The sequence below is a fragment of the Rhopilema esculentum genome, chromosome 17 (assembly GCF_057945365.1).
Source record: "Rhopilema esculentum isolate cy_ngs chromosome 17, ASM5794536v1, whole genome shotgun sequence".
Classification (NCBI taxonomy): Eukaryota; Metazoa; Cnidaria; class Scyphozoa; order Rhizostomeae; family Rhizostomatidae; genus Rhopilema; species Rhopilema esculentum.
In genome coordinates, this window is record NC_142831.1 from 1,075,679 (window position 1) to 1,097,105 (window position 21,427).

The 21,427-nt window shown below is 38.2% G+C and overlaps 1 protein-coding gene across 1 annotated transcript; it reads left to right on the plus strand.

The window, feature by feature from the left end:
• The first annotated feature begins 127 nt into the window (after nucleotides 1-127).
• On the plus strand, nucleotides 128-20,762 carry LOC135683787 (uncharacterized). Its single transcript, XM_065199171.2, has 2 exons — nucleotides 128-1,508; nucleotides 13,344-20,762. The coding sequence occupies exons 1-2, from the start codon at nucleotides 1,463-1,465 to the stop codon at nucleotides 16,751-16,753; spliced, it is 3,456 nt and encodes a 1,151-aa protein (XP_065055243.2). The 5' UTR covers nucleotides 128-1,462; the 3' UTR covers nucleotides 16,754-20,762.
• The last annotated feature ends 665 nt before the right edge of the window (nucleotides 20,763-21,427 follow it).

Below are 21,427 nucleotides of genomic sequence, written 5' to 3' on the forward strand. Positions count from 1 at the left end.
GAGGTTAAATTCCTTCAATGCATTGTGTTAGCATCTTTTAAAATACCTCGAATGAAATGCTAAGCAAACTTGTAAGCATGTGTATTAGCCTCTTCAACTAAGCGTCGTTCTGATGTAGAAATATTCCCATCTACAAGGGTGAGATGTCAGATGGAGGTCACCTGTATTGGATTAGGTAATGGCTGTTAGATGAGAAGAAGCCAATCTCCTCTGCCAAGTTTTGTAAAACCAAAGCTCTTATATTTTGCAAAGTCTTTGTAACGAGTCTGTAATTTTCCTTCTACGTTCACACTGGCGTTTGACTCCCTAGATCGTTACTTTCTCCAACCTCCCCACATCGACAAACCGCAATGGCGTAACGGAATAAAGTTAACATTAGTTCAAAAACTACGGACCACCGTCCTTTAAGGGCCCCCAGCAAAAATCTGCTATTATTCTTTTCATATCATCATTTCATATATTACTGTTTTTTGCCGAAAAAGCGTTTATAAAATGGCCATTGAGTTGAATTGTTTTTCAACCGCATTTTCGGAGCACTTCGGCTCGACGTCATGAAGCTTTTCGGCTTCCTTCTTTTTCCTGCCTACTACATCTACAGTTTTGTTTGGAAAACATGGTCGACAGGTCATTTCCCAGAACTTGTAATTTTCATTTTCCTTCTTTGAGTCGTATTATAAGATAGTGGGGATAAATTTAATAAAGCTTTTATTAGATGTTTCATACCACAAAGACTTGGTTCATCTCTATTCAAGGAATGCAATTCGGGCTTGGTTTAGACTTTTTCAAAAACCAATGATTTATTAGTAGAAAATTTCTATACCCACGACTCTTATTTCATTTTCTCGGGAGTCTGTGGCGCTAGGAAAAGCATTCGAGTCCCATGCTTTTAAGAAAACATCTGATGCTTTTAATCGAGTGGCGAATCACTATTGCACAATGCGTACGAGATTTCTACCAAAACAAAAGGATAAACAGGGATTTTCAGATTAAACAATAAGATTTCGATCATCTGAATACGAGATTTATACGGAGAAATTTGCCCGTCGCTTTGGATCTTCGGCTGCCCTATGTCGAAATGTCGCATGTTTTTACAGATTATCCATAGCTCTCAGTTGAAAATAAAATAACACCTGTTTCCACCTTTTCCAAGATTTTTGAACGAAAACTTTTGTGTCACAGGTACTGGACAAACCTTACTCAAAAAACTTGAGTTCCAAGAATTTGATAATTGTTTTTTGAATGAACCGAAAACGACAATATTTAGTACTTTTCCAAATATAAACAAAACCGAAATGGGCCTTGGCTTCTCGACGAAAGTGAAAGCAATTCGCTAAATTCTATTGTTAGAGTGGAATAGATCGTTTAGCAACATTGTATGTGTAGCGAAATTCTTTTGTAGAAATTCGCAGCAATTGCGATCAGTTATCTTGAGAGCGAGCCACAGAAGTTGCGAGCCACAGCGATGTTTCTACCGTGCTTGATTTTGTCTGTGTGGTTTTTCATATACGGTAAGTACAGCGAAACTTAATTTACATAAATGGCCATTTTGGTTGACATCAGCTTGATTAAATGAAATTTAATCACGTTTAATATGTGACAGGGTACGCCTTTTAGGTGCCCCTTGGGCTTTTGTTTCGGACACAGATTGCACGATTGTGGAGTTTGTGTTTATTGTAGCAGTGATCGAGTAAGCTTTACATTGTGTCTTTAATACGGCTATAGCACCAAGCGTGCAAGTGTGCATTGGCCTTTGGTATATAAACTTTGTCTTAGCACAGTTTCATTCTCACACGTTGCACGACAACTCGAAGTTGGACTTTGGAGAGGAAGGGTTTTTCCTTTGCGACCCTGCCCACCCAACCCATGTCTAGATATCTTCAGGGGTTTTTCTTCACATGCATTTTGACTTCTTTTTTTCTTCGTGCATTAGTTAATGGCCGTATGGCTTGCGACTTTTTGCATGAACAAGGTGCTGTTAGTCGGCGGAAGAAGGCTATTGTTCTTCTTCTCCACCCCCTCAAAAACGGTTGGGGTTTTATTTATGGCCGTCTTTGCGATTGGCGCACCGACAGCCCAAAAATAAATGATTCAAATGATGAGAGAACACCACCTTCAGTCTTATGATTGAAAATGGTAAAACATTCTGAGGACCATCTTACCCTTATATGCTAATGGTTTTTGTTTAGTAACCTGGAACAAATATTAAATCGAGATTGCTTCTCGCTATCTACTGACTTTTTTTCAAAATTGGACCGCCGATTTGAAATGGCCTATGTTGAAAAATACACGTTGTTTTGACAGTCAGGTCGCGAAAAACCACTTTTTGATATTTGGATACTTTTGAAGATTTGAAATGCTTTGTAGTTCTCTTTTGATGATTTGTAGGTAGTTTCATAGCATCCGCTACACCCATGGGTAGTTATACTTTATACTGGAGTTGCTTTTTGGAATGGAAACCGTTATAAAGCTTTCAATATTAACTGATGCGATGTTCTTGGAACTACAGCACCTGAGGGCAGAAACGCTGAGCCGCGAAATTTAGTTGTTTGTTGCGACAAAGATAGTTATTCTTTGTTTACTTGTTTTTTGGATTTGAAATTGCTTTGATTGGAAATAGAAATACACTTTTACCAATCAAAAACTTTATTGCCACTATATCCGTTTCTTAAATCACATTATGCCACAAAGGATTGATTTCTTTGCCAAAAGCCGTTGACTTTGTAATGAGGTTGAGGCAGCCTTTCCACTAGCCTGGGTTAAAACAAAAACGGGTTAAAAGTTATCCGTTTCTGCGTCGCGTATATTATATATAGATATGCAGAAAAAAACAATATCGCACAAACACTATCGACCGAAGTCTTCATCAGTAATCATATATTTATATCCGAAACAAAAGAAACTAAAACTGACTTGGCTTCGGAGATTCCTCGCTCATTTCATTGGGCCGTTTGGCTCAGTGGAATGAGCGTGGGTTCTTGAAGCAGCAAACTGGAGTTCGATTCCAACCAAGAGTGGCTCGATACAATTGGGCGGCACCTATGGGGCGCCAAATGGGCCAAAATTTCAAGACTGGACAGAATCTTGTGAAGACCCTAAAATATCATCAAGAGTTGGATATATAATCAAGATTAGAATATATCTCTCTTTACAACAAAAATTATTCACAAGATAGCATATATTCATTTTTCATGACATTTCTAGTATCTTTACCAGAATATTTGCACAACTTCTTGATGAGATTTTCGCTGATCGCTTGATGAGATTTTCAAACTGAATTTTGTCCCAATCGGCATGGTCCGCAAATTGTGAGCCCGCAACATGCAAACGAGGCCTTTACTCAAACGAAACCCAAATATGGCGTTGGTGTTGCCAGAGATCGTGGGTGCGATGCAATCTGGTGCGTTTTTGTTTGAAGACCTGAAAAGGTTTCGTTTCGGTAACCAGTGGTGGATTTAAGGGGGGGGGGCAACTAGGGGCAGTTGCCCCTCCCTCAACGAGTTGAAGCAAGTCTGGCGCCCCTTTTTTAGAAATTGTGCGCCTTTTTAGAAGAATGAGAATCAGATGAAAAAGGTTCTTGTACCGGTAGATTAATTTGCTTCAAGGATTGCCTCAAAGTCATGCTGTTTTTTCTGAAATTTGCACATAGCAAAAGTAGTACATGTTCTCTAATTTAGTTACAGACACCTGTGTTTTTGTGTGCATTAGATAAGCCTTTGAAAAAATCTCGTGTGTGCATATGCTACACTCTGCAGACTGGTCTGGCACAAAGTTCTTCACCGTTTCCACATGGTTCATGCCTATAAAAATGCTACAGAGGATCACGATGAACTCTTCGACTTTAGCTTTAGCAGTAAATCATACGTTAAATCGTCGTTACAGAAACGAAACCTTTTCAGGTCTTCAAACAAAAACGCACCAGATTGCATCGCACCCACGATCTCTGGCAACACCAACGCCATCTTTGGGTGTCGTTTGAGTAAAGGCCTCGTTTGCATGTTGCGGGCTCACAATTTGCGGACCATGCCGATTGGGACAAAATTCAGTTTGAAAATCTCATCAAGCGATCAGCGAAAATCTCATCAAGAAGTTGTGCAAATATTCTGGTAAAGATACTAGAAATGTCTTGAAGAAATGAATATATGCTATCTTGTGAAGAATTTTTGTTGTAAAGAGAGATATATCCAACTCTTGATGATATTTTGAAGTCTTCATAAGATTCTATCTCGTCTTAAAATTTTTGGCCCATTTGGCACCCCATAAGCACCCTTGTGGAAAGAATTTTCCTCCTGTCAGCATTTGCCTTATGATTATATATGTATATATATATATCTATATATAGCATAGAGTTGGAGGAAATAAAACTACATGTTTTATCTCTACAAGCCTGTTTCGTGAATAACTCACTCTTCAGGAGATGTTGATACACTGAGATATTCCTCGTACAAATACAGAAGTCGGTACAGAAAATGTTACATAATGTGTGAGGCTATACAAAAGGTAAAATAAAGATGGTACATAAAAATGTTTAGGTGTTACATAATAGTGTTTTATTTCTATGGCGGCAAGAAGATAAGAGTTCGTTGCTTTTGTTGAGTGTCGATAATTCAGGGTGGCAGATGAGGGTCTTTTCTTTAAGGCAAAGGTTGCATATTTTGCTTGAATTGTTATAAGATGACTTTGTTGAGAGAATGCGCCAGGAAATGGAGTGGTCGATTTTGTTGTCTTTTAGAGTCCGGATGTATTTGCTGAGTTCTGTGGAGTTTCTGTGCTTTGTGTGACGGAATGATGCTGTGTAATTTCTGTATCTTGTCTGAATTCGGTTTCTGTAAGGCCCGGTTCAAACGTCGCGCTTCTCATGTGCCGAACCTAACTCAAGAATTAAGTACATGAAGGGCGCGACGTTTGAATCAATTTGGTACGGCAGATTGAGTTAGGAGCGGCAGACAAGTTTGGACCGGCAGAGCTTGTCGAGCCGCACGACCCCAGCACGGCACAGTTTCAAGCGTCGAACTTGTCATGTACCGAACTTAATGCATAATTATATTTAATTCATTTTCCTTCCCAGAATTCATTTCTTTCCTGGAGGGCGCATGCGTTTCAAACAAATATTTGAGATTGTGCGCCTTAACCAAGATACTTCATGTAGCAATCCTAAAACCCATTTGGCGCGACATTATTAAGTTCGACGTTTGAAACGGGAGCCGCGCTAAACATGCTCAAGTGTCGCTCCAAACAGAGTTAGGTTCGGCACATGAGAAGTGTGACGTTTGAACCAGGCCTAAGTCCTATGTATGTTTCTGTAGTGTAGTTGTTTCTGCGTGTAACGGTGGCTTGGTGAATGACGGATGATTGTAGGCAGTTTCCATTGAGTGGACATGTGTTCTTTTGTCAGCAGTTGCATGTTTTGGTGACATTGGTGTTTTCCGGAGTGGTGTTGGTGTCGTGTGAGTTCAGGACGCGTTTGTTGTGACAATCAATGACTTGCTTGATGTTGTTATGCAGCTGTAGCTGATCTTTATTGTGTTGCGGTTGAATATTTTTCTGAGTTTGTGGTCTTTGTGGAAATGTTTGTCTATGAGGTTAAAGAATCTATGTCCGATGGCTGACTTTTGCTGAATGGGGGGTTATACCAAAGAATATTGTTCCGTTTTCTGTTTTTTTTCTTGTGGTGGTTGAAGTTGGTTCGTAGTGTAGAGTGACCTTGTATCCGCTTTCTTCGAGTGCTTTTTGGTATGGTGGCGTGGCTTGATCGAATGATGCTTTGTCAGATGAAAGTGATGATAGACGTTTGTTGATGCCGGTGGGTATATGTTTTGCTGGGGATATTGGGTGGTTGCTCTCGCGGTGGACGTACTGAAGGATGGTGTCTGGCTTTGTGTAGGGCTGGAAGGTACTTTTGCTCAGATTGAGGGTGACGTCTAGGAAGTTTATGATCTGTTTGTTGGCTTCCATCGTGATGCGTAGTGCGTTGCTGCTAAAAAATTGGCATATATTTTCTTTTTGATGTTTTCGGTGTCTCTTGGTGGTGGATTTGAAATGGCTAGTCCGTCGTCTCGGTATAGTCCTACGTTGATGTCGAGGTGTTGTAGTTGAGACAACAGGAAGCTCCCAACCAGCTCGCATGTTTCGGCACCGTTGTAGCTGCCCATTGTAACGTCGAACGTGGTGTTGTTTTTCTTTTTCCATGGTTGATTTTTGTGAACAAGGATGGTGTTCTTGGCATGAATGATGATGTTGCGTTCGTCAGTTGTGATATTGTCGGTTTTTCGTGTGATTTAGTCGAAATAAGCACAAGATAATTTGAATAAAGCAATATCGGAAATAGGTAAGAATACCGCTTACTTGTGCTTGCATGCCATCGATTCTGATGCCAGTGAAGAACGGAACAGCCAGCAGCAATCGCAAAACCAGAAAATTAGCAGCAGCGTATGTATGTAGCTACTACAACGAAAAGCAAGATCATCAAAAGCACGAAAGGAAATGAGAAACGGGGTTTCAATCGATCAATAGACAAATAGGCAAGGAAAATGAAGACAAAAAGTTTTTATTAATCAACAGTGGATATAAAAAGTTAGCGAGACTCACCTGGGGTTGAGAGCAGCCACGACCCACCGTAGCACGACACGACAATCAGGCACGTAAATAATAGGGGGGCGTGGGGGGCGTAACGCCCCCCCAAAGTTTGGAAAATCCAGTTACAGTTGGAAAACGTAACGGTTGACTTGGAATTTTTTTCTTAAGACCAAACTTGTGAATTTTATATTTTAAGAAGTTTTTTTATTTTAAATATAAAAATTCTAAACATTAAAATTCACAGGCTGATGCTGACCCATCCAATCGTTTTCTATTGTGAATCCCGTCTCCACTGGATCCAAATTGCACACTTGCCCCGTTTTCTTTTTCTTTCTTTCTGACGGGAGTTGAATCAAATTACGAACAGGCAAGGTGAACTTACGGATAAGAAACTTGAAACTTACAGTTTGGAATAATAATACCCGCATTGATCAGAAAATATTAGAGTGGGAATTTTTTTAGAAACTACGAGTAGTTAATTCAATAAAAGATTAAGAATCTTTCAGTACTAAAAATTCTCAACGCTTCTTATAAAAAACGAGTTTATGCTAAACTCCCCTGTTATTTGTTAATGTCCTTGAGTCCTTATCATAAATTCCTATGACAAAACTGCTGTGGAGCAAGAACACATTGCAAAAACTGCAGTAGAAGTATTTGATCAAAGAAGAGTATTTCATCTTTCGAATCAGGCATATGCACAAGTTTGTTCTCAAATCATCATTTCAATTGTAAAGAATGAAAAGGCATTTGGCCCTCTGAAAAGTTTAAAGGCCCAAATTCTTGGTGCTTCTATATCGTGAAAAAATGTATTTTAGATAAAATTGATCAATTGATCTGAAAGAATACTACTAATCATTAAGTATATCTAATACTGGTTTTGCCTAAATGTTGCTTTACTTCTTACAGTATGTTTAATGTTTGTTTCATGTTAATCAAAATTTAGAGATTTAGGCTTTTATGCTTTAGGCTAATTATTGAGTAAAGATTTGGTAATTATAAAGAAAATAGAACTATGGTTTTCGGGCTATTTACAAATATCAATTTGGTAGGTACAACAGATCTACTGGTCGAATGAAAAATTTATCACTTAAAGTTGGAATTTTCATACTTCCACGCCCCCCCAAAATTAGCAACTTGTTTTCGTCCCTGACGACAATTCAAGACTGCTTAGAGTTTGAAAAGGAAAGTCAAGCAGCAGTGCACGTAGATTTATTCAAATTCAAATCGATCATCGTACTTCACGTTGCCCGCGAAAATCACAATAAGCGCCTTCGGTGCCGTGAAAACCGCTCCAATAGCCTCGAGTTCTTTTTTTCTTGCACAGACCAATATGACCCTTCCTGGACCGATATGACCCTTCTGTCATATTGGGCTGGACCGATATGACTCCTGGGTTATATTGGTCCAAGAGGTCATATCGGTTTGTAACACAACCACCGAATAGACCGATCCAATTATTACATCACAGGTGTTGCCACAAGCAATACATTCGAAACAAAAGAATATCAAGAGAGAGATACTCAGGCGCAAATTAGTGGGGTGGGAGGGGGTGATATCACCCAATATTTTCAACTAGTCGGTGCCATACTACCCTTGGTGCCAGAGCCACAAAATTTCGAGCACGGAAATGGAAAGCCAAATGGAGAAGCGGAGGAGCATTAAACTATGATTCTGAAAATTTGTTTTTTTCTTCGGTTCAGGGACCGGTTTAGGGCATCATAGGCAAGTGAAAATATCAGTCCATTGATAAACGCGATAAAATTGCCTTAAATGCAAATGACTACAAAAGTTCTCAAGAGAGTGAATTCAAAATTTTTCCACTGCACAGGGTCACTTGCTATCCGAAGCGAGGCTGCTCAACTTTTCCTAACACCCCCTTCCCCCCAATAGTTAACTTGGGTCCCTGGAGATACTATCCCGGCGTGTCTTATCTTCTATCTATGACTGTACATGAAAGCTTTTTTTTTAATATTTTCATTCAACAGTCAATATTATCTTCAGACAACTGGTGTTGCATTGTGTAGTAAATTTGGCCCAAGCAATGCCTGCCTTTTCGTTGGCCACCAAGAACACGTTATCTACGAGTCCTATACTTGCCATTTTCCTTGCCTTACGAAAGATACATCGATGACATTTGCTAAGGAGATCCATTTAATTAATCAAACGTAGCAAGTTTGCCTAAGTGTTAAGATTTTCTAAATGGACTTTATTAACTTTTCCAAAACGGAAAGTCTCCAAACAGACCCGAGTAGATCAAATTGATCTCTCTCACCAAAAATGACAATACGAAAATGCATTAGTAGAAATAACACGTCGAAAAGTCACAATACATGCATTAATCGCTTTGATACTCGTGAAGATGTTCAAGTTTATTCATGTTAGTTTCATGTAAATGTGACGCTTTTATGTATATATTTGATTGCTACACACGCAGTCTCCTCTTTGGCTACTCAACAAAATGGTGCCATGATCAGGATTTATATTGTCCGTCAACGTTTTGTTCGATATTTGCCTCCTTTAAAGTTTTCACGCATTCATCACGAAATGCCAAAATCAGAGTTAGAAAAGTTGAAGCAGGATTCGCCGTTCTTTCACGAAGATCCATGGTGAAGCTTGATCCAACTATATCAAACCCAACTTTGGAGATCCTGATGACATCGCATACACGCGTCGTCGTCGATTAGTTCTCTACAATAATATTACGGATTGTTTCTCCACGAAACACATTTATTTCACGACAAAGTCAACTGTACCGCTTGCAGTACCGTTATTTTTGGTGATGTCGTTGATACTGGTTGCAGACACAGAAACATCTAGATATCGGTGGCAACTGGGTGATGTCACAGAACACATTCTCGGCACGTGTAGAGTTGCCGTGGTGCGCACGTCGAAGGGATGTACCACTCGATCCATCGTCAACTTCTATTCACTAGAAGTGCACGCTGGTAAGAGTTTGGTTTAGAAAACAGCACAAAGATTGACGAAGGACGTTCAAATGAAAATTCCCGTCCGCAACGCAAGGCAGCTTTCGTAGCGAGAGACGCTATTCACTCCCAGCTAATAGACACCTCTCTAAATTAGCTTTTCGCCGGGCCTCCAGTATGCTAAATAGAATCACATGACTAACAATAACATGACATACATCAATCGCTTTGATACTCGTACGTAACGACTTTTAAGATTATCTATGTTAGTTTCGTGAAAATGCTTTGATCCTGTATATTTGATTGCTAAACACACAGTTTTTCTTTGGCTACTAAAAAAATGTCTAAGTTAGTAGAGTGATGTCTACCGCAGCGTCGACGACAATGAATGAACGGCCACTGCTTTACGTACTTATTCTTCGTAAATAAAAAGAATGGTTGAGATGTTCAATTCCGATCTCAAGTTAAGCTATTCTGTGCCAAAGTATCCTTACACATGCATGGAAATAGAGTTTCAAATCTATTTGGAATTCTAGGAAAATGATTCTACGTGATCAAATTTGTGTTAGGAACAGACAGACTTGGCACGGGAAATACCATCCTCATTCAAGTTCTCATTCTCATTACAGACCAACTCAAGTGAAGCTAATGTGAACTTTTCGTATTCGCAAAATTTTTATGTACACAAAATTATTAGGGATGCATATGCGAATTTGAGTAAACCCTGAAAAGTACAACGCAAATTCAGATTTATCTGAGGTGATGAATTAAGATTTAGATTGTCTTGTAGTCGCTGAAAATGATAGTGAAAAAGAGCCAGTAACTGTGTCAGTTCGAAAGTTATTTACTCGAAACCACGGTGTCAAAACCATCAGTAATAATTAAGACTGATAAAGACGAATGAGTGCACAGCTCCACACAGTGCCGTCGGAACGAAATTCATATCGGGGGGGGGGGGGGGCTGCCCATTGTATTCCTTCTCATTTAGTACACTGTTATAAAGGAAATCTACTACAGTGTGACAAATATTGGGGGGCTCCAGCCCTCCCAGCCCCCCGGTTCCGACGGGCCTGCCACACAAGTAGCAAAGGGACTAAGCACCATGCGCAAGTACCATACCCAGTTGTTTAATTCTTTACATGCCTTTTTATAAAGAACTTAAGGTCTAGTTCCACAATTTTGGACCACTTTTGACCACATCTAACTGTACATTTAATGCCCTGAAAAAAGCAAAGGCGCAGAAAATGAGGGAACACAATGAAGTGAAAAGTAAAGTTTGATATATATGAAACACAATTTCAATCAAAAAGCAACATATCTAATCTATTGGTATCTCCTGATACAATGTTGTCTGCACTCGCATCTTCGTATAGGGAAGCTTAATATTGAAGTTGCGCCACATCAATTAATTCTGGCTAGACGCAATTTGACCTTGGATTTTATTTGGGTGATAAGCATGCAACGTTTATCGTTCATACTGACAAGTGACAGTACCCATTTATTGCTATCATTACTGCTAGTTACCCTAGGTAATCGCCACTACTCTATTGCTCTTACTTTATACTTTTTAAAGTCTGATTCCAATATAACATATATGCGTCAGCAACACTTCCACGATGCATCGCCGATGATTTTCTCCAGCAATCTGGAACCATCAGTGACACTTTGTGATGCGTAAACCCAGGCCTCGTAGGAAGCCATCGCCCCAAAATATGGTAAATACCCAAAATTTGCCTTTAAGATAAATTTTAGCCTATATTTCAAGAAATGATTTAAATAAGGCTTGTTTTAAAGCAAGTTTTATATTTGAACGCTTTTGAGTCTCTTCAGAACCCGCTCGAGAAGTGTGACACATACAACAAAATGGCGCCCTCATATGGAAATAGGCCTAAAACAGCGCTGACAAAACTTTGGTTTGATGACCCACTGAAGTAACTTGAAGATGTCCAACCGCTGAAATACCCATCAGTAAGGTATTTGGTATGTTGTGAACCTAATATTAAATTGCCCGAAAAAATTTCCAGCGTGAATCCCCGTAGCGCCCTGACTAATATGCCAAATAACGATATGCATTTGCATTAACTGTTCCAATAGCGGAGTACAACAACGTCACCGTTACGAGCTCAGTGTTATTTTTCGGACGACGGCCTACTTGAAAACGTCAGCAGAGGTACGTCAACACCAATGAATAACCGACCACTGCTTAGTGTATTAATTCTTTATAAATGTCGTTGTTTGCCTCAGGAAATCCGGGTCTGGACTTTGCACTTTGCCAATCAGTTTTCTTAAACCACTTACACATCTATACTCTACTTTGTGGATTCAAAAATTGATAATACCCTGGAAAAGCTTCTATTTTGGGACCCTCACGGATAAACAAAGTTAAACTGACGCTGAAACAGAAGAAAACGAATTGATAAACCGAAAATGATTAAACAAGGTTGTCTACTACAATTTGCAAATACTTTTTGCAATTATTTTGCATGGCTTAGAAAGATAGACAAATATCGGGACTTTGTTTGAGTCTGTAAATGAATCTGTTAGGCCTAACTCCTTCCAGACATTAACAAAACTGTGTTTAGCGCATAACACTTACTGAAGCAAAATATCGCTGACTCTTGAAGAAACAAAAAAAGATGTTACTTAGTGCATTCTTCCTCGTTAACATAAAGATCATACACTTTTCTGCTGTGTTGAAACAAGAATAACTCTAGTTTTTAAAATGTTTCTCTTAAAAGCAGCAAAAAGTCTGTGTGGATTCGCTTTTTCCAGAAGTAAATAAAACTGGCTTGTTAAAACTTATCAATTTTTTAGACTTTCAGTACATTGCTTTCGTATTTAGTGTCTTGTTTTATAAAAGAAAGTTGTGTGTTTTACTGCCTGATAGAAGCCTAAAAGTTGCAAGACATTTGAAGAGACAATAAATTATGGAAGAAATAACTTGATCTCAACTGCATTGTCTCAATTAACGATGCATCACCGTATTCACCTCATAAGCTTAGTTTTTGAATATGATATGCCTAAATATGGGCCAGTTTTGGTACATAAAACCTTAAACTTACGCCTCAAATGAAATTATAATTTGGATTCGCAGGGAAGAGCTTCTTATTTCATGATTCAGGAAGCAGCAACTTCGCGAATGGTAGAAGAAGATTCAAAAGGTTTACGAGTTTTTAAAAGGAAAATATATACACATTTTTATCAAATTAGTTAGCTAATTCTAGATTTTTCACTGGTCGATTTATTGCTAATAATACTTTGCCAGAAATTATACCTGCTCGAATCTTGCCTTTTATGTTTTAACTTTTTTGTATTGTATTTTGTTTGTCTTGCTAACTTGTTTATCCACTTTCATTCAATATTGCTGATCACTGTAAAGCCTTGGTAAAACGATCTAGCATTTCACCCAACATTTCGCCCAACATGATACCTGGCTAAATATTGGATCGTTTGACTACCATGTTGGGTCATCCAACATCATCATTTTCGTTGATGAGTGGACTGAGGTCAAAAATGTTGGCTGCCGACATCAAACAATTCCATTAGATCGTTTGCCCACCTCAGCCAATATTCTTAGTTCTGCGCACCACTGGCGGCGTCACGGGGTGGACTGGGGTTGTCATTTCCACCCAACCCTTTTTAAAGATCGATTTTCTAATTTTTCTTTCTTAGTTTTCTTTCTTCTGAGATCGGAACTATTTTAGGTAGAGAAGGTGGTGATTGCCTCGTGACCAACAAAGTTGGAATAAACTACAACATACAAGAAAATGTTTTGTTTTTAGGTAACATGCTATTTCCTTATAGTTCACAGTTAGTGGTCTTTACAATGCAACTCATACATTTCAGGTGCCGATACCGCTGACATATTTGTTTCCCCAAATGGAAAAGACACAAGAACCTGTGGTAGTCTCTACCAACCATGCCATTCGTTGATTCACGCAGTAGAGAAACGCGCCCGTTCAGAAGATGTCATAAAAATAGATGGGCAGTTTAAAGTACTGGCCTTGCCACGATCTATCAGACCTATCAATACTGCATTCAGCCGAATACACATAACATCTTATAATGGCCCATTGACAATAATAAGTAAAAGAAAACGGGTATACCACTTCTTCTCCTTCCCTAAAGTATTTAAGCGCAACTCAACCTACAGCATTAAAATTTCAAACTTGAATTTTCACAACATCCATATAATGGATGTGCGTAGTTATCAAACAGACGTTTTTGAAATGCAATGGACGGTAGATAGTTGTCGCTTCACTTTTGATGCAAATGTTATGAAAACATCGTACATAACCATCGGTAAGAATCTTAAGGCATTTCAGTTCACCATGATTCGATGTTATGTAGATGGCGCAAGCATGGCTGAGTTGTTTCTCGTGCGTGTGTCTGTTAGGAACACAACTTTCATTCAGATCACACTCGACAATTCAACATTCGTCAACGTGGCCAATGTTATATACGCGACGGAATTAAACGTCAATAAAGCCGTTACCATCACACAGCTCAATTTCTCAGTAAGGAAATGTGTATTCTATTCTCACAAAAACGTGACGTATAAAAAATCTCTATTTGTGATCTTTGGCTCATTGTATGCTAGAAAACGACCATTAAAGGTCTTGGTTGAGTTTTTGGATTCAAAATTCTTTGGCCGTTCGGTAGACCCTAGTACTTACTATGCGGCGGTATTGTCTGTCGCCGGTTTTGTACACTTCAAAGCAAAAAGGTCTCTGTTTAGGAAGAATTCTAGTGGCTGTGGAGGAGCGTTAAATCTAAAAACGCGACAATGGCGGTTGATCGAGCATTGCGTGTTCGAAGAAAACACTGCCATAGCAAACAGTATTTGTGGCGACACAGAGCTATCAGGCAATGGAGGAGCTATACTTGTCAACGGTAAATTCAGGTATTGTTATACGAAAATCGTCCATACGGTATTTAGAAACAACATTGCATCATGCTACGGTGATTCTGTGTACGCGGTACATATCTACGAAATAATTCTGGAAGATTCTGCAATTATTTTTGACCTGAATGGAAACCTTTTTGCTGGTACGGACGATTTGCTGCAACGCACATTGTGGTACACCGAGAGTACGCGTTTCTCGACAACTAGAACAAATGTCACTGTAATAAGTACTTCAAAAGAGTCGAGAATTGGCTTATTTTTAAGTGCAATACGCATTACAGCTTTCCATGAGATTAATTTCCAGTGTCCACGTGGGTATAACGCAAAAGTAGAGAAGGAAAAATCAGGAAAAATGAAGAAAAGAAGCTTAGATTGTGTAAGGTGTGCTGATAAAACTTACACCGTAGCGCCTTCATACGCTAATATCACCAAGATGCATGGAAAAAGAAACAGAGTTCACATAAATCATTGTCAAAAATGCCCATTCGGGGCAAACTGTGATGATAAGCTGAAAGCTAAACCAAATTTTTGGGGTTTTATATTCAGGAAATCCTTACAGATGATAAGTTGTCCCCCTGGGTACTGTTGTAGGACCACACCTGAATGTAAAACGATTGACTCGTGCAACGGAAAACGAACCGGTGTGTTGTGTGGGGAATGCGTTCACGGCTACACGCTGAGTTTCTTGTCTAATCGTTGTTTACCAAAGAACAGCTGCAGTATTTTAGCTTCTTGGGGAGTTGTTATTGCACTTGCTTTCATTTTTCTGATGGCATTGGCATTCATGCAGGAAATGGTGACGTTAATATTGCGCATTTTTGCAGCTCATGTATCACTGTTTGGTTCTTTCAAAGTTTTCAAAACGCAGCAAAGCATTGTGGGAAGCAGTCATTTGCATGTGACGAAAGAGGGATGCGGAGAAGCAGACGATTTAGGAACAGGAGTTGTATCTGAGGGACTATCATGCAATAGTGATTCTTACATCAAAGAACCTGAGGCTGAGCAAACTTGTTACGGGGAGACTAAAACTGAAAATTCAGGAGCTGTAACGAAGGAGGACTCGGGAATTAAATCAGAACTGAAACAGAGTAACTCGACTTCTGCTGGAATAATCAAAATAGTATTCTTTTATTATCAAATGAATGCTTTGTTGGTGTTATACAAAACCCAATCGAAATCATCTGCCTTTGGGATAGTTCGCAACATTCTGAATGCGTTTTTGAATTTCGATCTGAGCTACTCTGTTATTGACAGAGTATCTTGTCTGCTTCCAGAAATTGGTATTGTTCGCAAAACTATACTAAGATCGGCTTTTCCAGTAACAATTTTGTGCATGGCTGTATTATTATATGCTGTCCTGAATGTGATAGCTTGGGCTTTAAAAAGACGACACTTTATACCTGACATATGCTCAATGAAAGCGCGCCTACTTACAACAATACTCCAAGTAACATTATTGAGTTATTCGAATTTCACTTCAAATACATTGTTACTTCTAACCTGCGTGTCGCTTGCCAATGGCAAAAAAGTACTTTACATCGGAGGCCATTTCGAGTGCTACCAGCCCTGGCAATATCTTTTGTTGTCTTTCTTCATAATTTGGTCAGTGCCTCTGGTTTTTGCATTGTATTTAGCCATTAAAAGATTGGAGACGAATACCTTTTCAGTCAGAGGCTTTTACACGGCACTGTTGTTTCCCTTGCCTTACATCGTTTTCACGGGTACAAAGGTGAGCTTAATGGCGCTCAGATCTCGCTTTCATGACAACAAACCTGCAAATCGCGATGAAGATATCAGGTACACAGCAATTACTGACATTTCAAATGAGCCTGAGTCTGGCCTAAAAGGTTTAAACCCGTACGTTGTCAAGTTGATGATAAAAAGGGTGCTAGGAGGGGCATATCGTTACAACGGATTCTCTAGATTGGCCTGGGAGCCAATGTTGATCTTACAGAGGCTCATTCTTCTATCACTGCATGCGTTTATCCAAGATCCTGTTAGCAAGTCATTGTCCTTGCTTTTGGCTATATTCATACTAAGTTGCCTTAACATTGCAACTAAACCCTTCCACAGTAATTGTCTAAACGCGTTCAATTATCTTTGCATGTTTTTTCTTTTCACAAATGGTGTGCTGAACTCGTTCAATGCCTACATTTACACTTCCGGGACAGAAGCAGATGGACCATTTGCGGCGATACTGTCAGTGCTGGATATAATTGAAATTTGCATGCAATTGCTGATTCCGTGCGCTGTTTTGGTTGCAGTTTTGATACTTACTCTAACCAGAATCATGTGCTTTGCTATTTGCCTTGTTCGTGTAGCTTGGATGAAACTGAGCATTGTAAAATAAAATAAGTCTTACCGAGCCATCTACGAAATCAGATTGTTTTGTTTTTATTCATAAGTCAATTACAACAAGGCTAAACTCCTCTTTAATTTAAGGCAGGTACTTTTTTAATGACCATCTCTTGAATAAGAAAAAGCGAGTTCGTGTGAATAGGCTTCATGAATAAACAACAAAGAGTGTTCCACAAAGATCTGCTTTGGGCTCCCTCTCTTTTAATGTATCTGTAAAAAATATTTTTTAATTGGTGAAAAAGCTGAAGTTTGTAATTATGCTGATGAAACGGCTATTTTTCTATGCGAATATGAATTAGAGTAGATTTTTCTAGCCTTTGAACCGTTCACAACTTGAATATAAATACTGATTAACGTCACTACCAGAACTGACAGTTACTTGCCTTTGAAATTCATTTTTTTTCTTGGATCTAAAATATGGCATCAAATGCTCTTCTCCTTTATAGGGTCTCTGGTAATAGATAGTTTCAAGATAAGTAATGTAGGTAATGATTATCATTGCAACTGTTTATTACATAAACGATATTTTGAGAATGAAGGGATTCTGTAGTTTTAAACAGACAGGTATCCTCGTAAACTAGATTTTATTTTGTTACCAACATGCATTATATCTATTATACATGCAACTTGAAGTGTTTTTGTAGTTTTATATTTATTGATATAGGTGTTAGCTCGATTTGTTTCTATGTTGAACATGTATTTAAGTTTAGGTTGTCATAAATTAGCATCAAATAGAACGAGAGGCCAACCTTAAACAAAGAAATCATTTTTTTGCTATTTAATGTTTTAAGACTGTTAAGGTCAAGTGTTTGTAGCACCTAAATAAAGGCTTAAATAAATAGATAAATAGAGTTTTATTCTAATGAAATAGAGGAAGGAGGATATCAGTGTGGAAGGCTAAAGACACATGTGGCCTTTAAGCCTGCTGTATCCTGGGCACTGCATTGTAGATTTTTATAAAAAATAAAAAATACCAAAAAAACTACAACAAGAAATGTCATCTCTCTTGCGTTGTCTAGCATCCATAACCGTATGGTCTATTATTCCTCACTACGATTATTCCTCAATCAAACACCAAGATCCAATCAATAGCTCTACCAAACACGAACATCTAACAAACAAACTAACATCAACCAAATACTACTCGATCAATGTTAAAAAATATGATCATACTGTGTAACGCAACGGAAATTTATGCGAGCACAATTTAACGCGAAGGACGAAGGCTTGACACGGAAGTTCGCAGAGAAAAAAAATAGCATAGTCTTGAGCAACGTGAAGTTTTCAGTTCCCATGGATCAACTTTAAGAGTAAATTTGTGTAATAATGTACTTCCAAATGGGCCTTATGAGAGCAAAACAAACTTCACAAATCCTGAAATTGAGGTTAAACAAAGATGGTGTCAGTCAAGTTGTTTTTACTACCTAAAATGGCATTACATATCTTACCACAAAGCTTGTATAATTCTCAGGGCTGCGGAAAGGATTTATGGGCCCCGGTCAGGACGAAAGATAAATAGAAAGCATTCCTTAGGCAGACGCTTCTAGGGGACAGGGGGAAGGCTCTCCGGGAATTTTTGAAATTGACTGTTGATAAAATTGCTCTGGTGGCTAGTTTGATCGCTAAAATTGCTATGGTGTCTAAACTGCCCTAGAGGGAGGTCAGAGGGGGCAAAATCTCCCCCCCCCGCCCCCTGTAGAGCTAAACTGCTATTTTGTCGGAAAACTCCTGGACTTGTCGGATATTTAACACAGTTGTCTATGTTTTTCTTATTGCCATGTTTTGATAGGAATGAATTTAAAGCTACATAAACACAAGAATATCTTAATAAATCAAAAGATTTATTGATTTCAGCTCCGATGTCATTATGTTATGTTAAAATTTATGAAAAAATATAAATACTTGATAGATTTTTGTCGAAAAATCGAAGTTTCTCACCCTTCCTATGAATGTTCCTGTCTAGGCCATTGTCTGATGGCTATTACTTCTGTTTCCTAATTGGTATAATTTGAACACAACTGATATCTTAACACCATAATGCATAAAAATGAAAATTTCTTAAAAATTCGAAAAGTCTCAGAAAATGGAAAACGTTTAATTTGTTAACCACATTCGATCACAACCAATTCACTGTTGCAAACAGATACACATGCCATGGTGTAAATCTGTATGATATACATATTGTTGTATGTTGCCCTGTTGCAATAACATTTTTTGTTAATATTCAGAAGCTTTTCAACTTCTTTAGCCCAAGCCCACAAAGATGAGAAATTTTTCAACAAAAATATCTCAAACATTCAGGCAGTCAAAGACTCGAACTGCTTCTACCTTACTTCATTTATAGACTTAGTCACTATTGCCTCTATTGATGACAGTTTGTGATAATGCAGAGGCTGGATTATTACTAAGAAAGCTTTTATAACTGAATTATTATTTATGGGCCCCTATAGCAAAGGGCCCCCGGGTCAGTGACCCCCCTGACTCCCCTCTCCTCAGCACTGAGAATTCTCTAAATACTCAGTATCTGCTAGAATAAATTTTAGTTGCAAGAACAAGTGAAGGACTCCTTAGCCTGGTATAACTTAGGAGTTAGGAAGAATAGCCAAAGGTATAGCCAAAGTTTTTGTTTCTTTCTGTACGGAAACCGTATTTTTTGACATTCATTTTCAATTGCTTCAAAACGAATCCAGGAATAGAATGTAATGAGCATAACGTGAATAACAAGGAAAATGGTTCAGTATGGAAAAACACTTCACTGAAAGAAGCACCATTCAAAATTGTAACGATGCACGAACGGTCCTGCGTCCTTAATTTCCAACATTTACGACGAAGTGTAGATATTAAATCCAGCTATAATGACTGAATGATGACCAAAAGACGATGATATAAAAAAACCACTACATTTTAGACTGTGATGATTCGTGAATAAAGTAAATGATGTACCACGTTTCGTTCGTTCGTGACAATTTAAGAGGACAACTTTTGACAACTTTCAAAATTATACTCTATACAGAAAAGAAGAAGGCCCCTACGTAGGTGCTTATACAGAGGGTGACCAACAAAACAAATTCAACATGTCGTTCAGTTTCAAACTTCAATATTATGTCAGAATATACAGAGTTGATTCGTCGGTTACGAAGCACGGTCTCGCGAATTTGAATATGGCACATTCGACATAATCCATATCGCTGAGAATCAACATGTAAAAAAATGCTGAAAATCAGTCACATCGCTTGATCTTCAAGACTAGGGGGTGGAGGGTCATCAATAGCAAATTTGACCGATAGAGACCTAGATGGAGAAGAACTAAAGTGCTATTTCACCTATTGATAGATGATTTAACCGACAAACTAAGGATTTTGTAGACAAACTGAAGATTTACCTTTAGTTTTTTTAGTTTTTTCAGTTATGGGGGGAATACCTATAGCAGGGGCCTGCCGTCTTTTATAGTTGAAAAAGTATGTGCTTGCAATTTTTATTCATAGATAATTAGAAAGAACTTTTTGAGTCTATTATCTAATGATATAGCCAATTTGAAACATACAATTCTTGAAATTTTCTGTTTGTTGTTTAGAACTTAATATGACATGAGTAGGAAAGTGTGAATCTTTTATATTCAGTTGGTCAAATTGAATTTGTAGAAATGACATTATATATGAATTAAATTTCTTTTCTCTTGATAAAGCAAAATTATTAATCTTTGCCGTGAAAATGTACCCCGAAGGAATCATAAAGGCCTAAAGATACGGGAGAGGGGCGCATTATGCTGACGAATAATTGCAAGTAACGAGTGTGGTTTTGATACAGCATAAAATCTTGAACAATTATATTAAACTAAAATTTGATTGATGTGTATAAATTTGGATTTAAAAATCCAAGCATTTAATTCTACCCTATTTTCGGCATTTTCCTAGAGTTATGCCTAGATTTTTAATAGCAGTTTCTGTAAACCAAGAAAAAAAAGTAACTTGATCACATATTTGTAGAAACAATGTTTGGAGTGGCTAACGAGCGCCAAAAACCTTTAGGAATTGCTCATTAATTATTCCAGATAGTATGAAAATGGCTCTTTTGGATGGTTACGTAGCATGATTCAAAAATTCCTATTTATAATAGAAAAGAGAATTGTGTTACATTTTGTATAACATTGTAAAAAATGCGAAAACGTAAAAATAACCTAACTTAAAGGATTCATCTCACCTAATTTGGCGCCAAATTTTTCTCTTGATACATGCTAGTGTAAATAGACAGTTCATTTAAACCAAGGCTCGGCAACCTTTATAAAACAGGGGGCCAGTCATTTGCCCAAAGATGATTTCTGACATGCATACGAGGGCCGCAACTCAAAATACAGTATAATTCTAAATTCTAATTTATACCAATTCTACGCAACTGCTAATCTTATCAATAAAATTGTATTTGTCGGTAAATGTACTGTAACGTGGAAGCAGTTCGTAAATACAAAGATAGATGTAAAGTACATGTTCACTGTTAAGTATGTTATTTTACAAGAAGCTAATGCGCAACTTGGTGCTGCAGGTCCTTGGCCAACTCTTCTCAATATTTGGCAGAATTGTTTATGTTGACAGCCGCAAGGTGCTGATAGTCATTCGAGATTGCAGTCGACTCTTCGCTTTCTTCATCTTTGAGAAGAGACTTTCGCAAA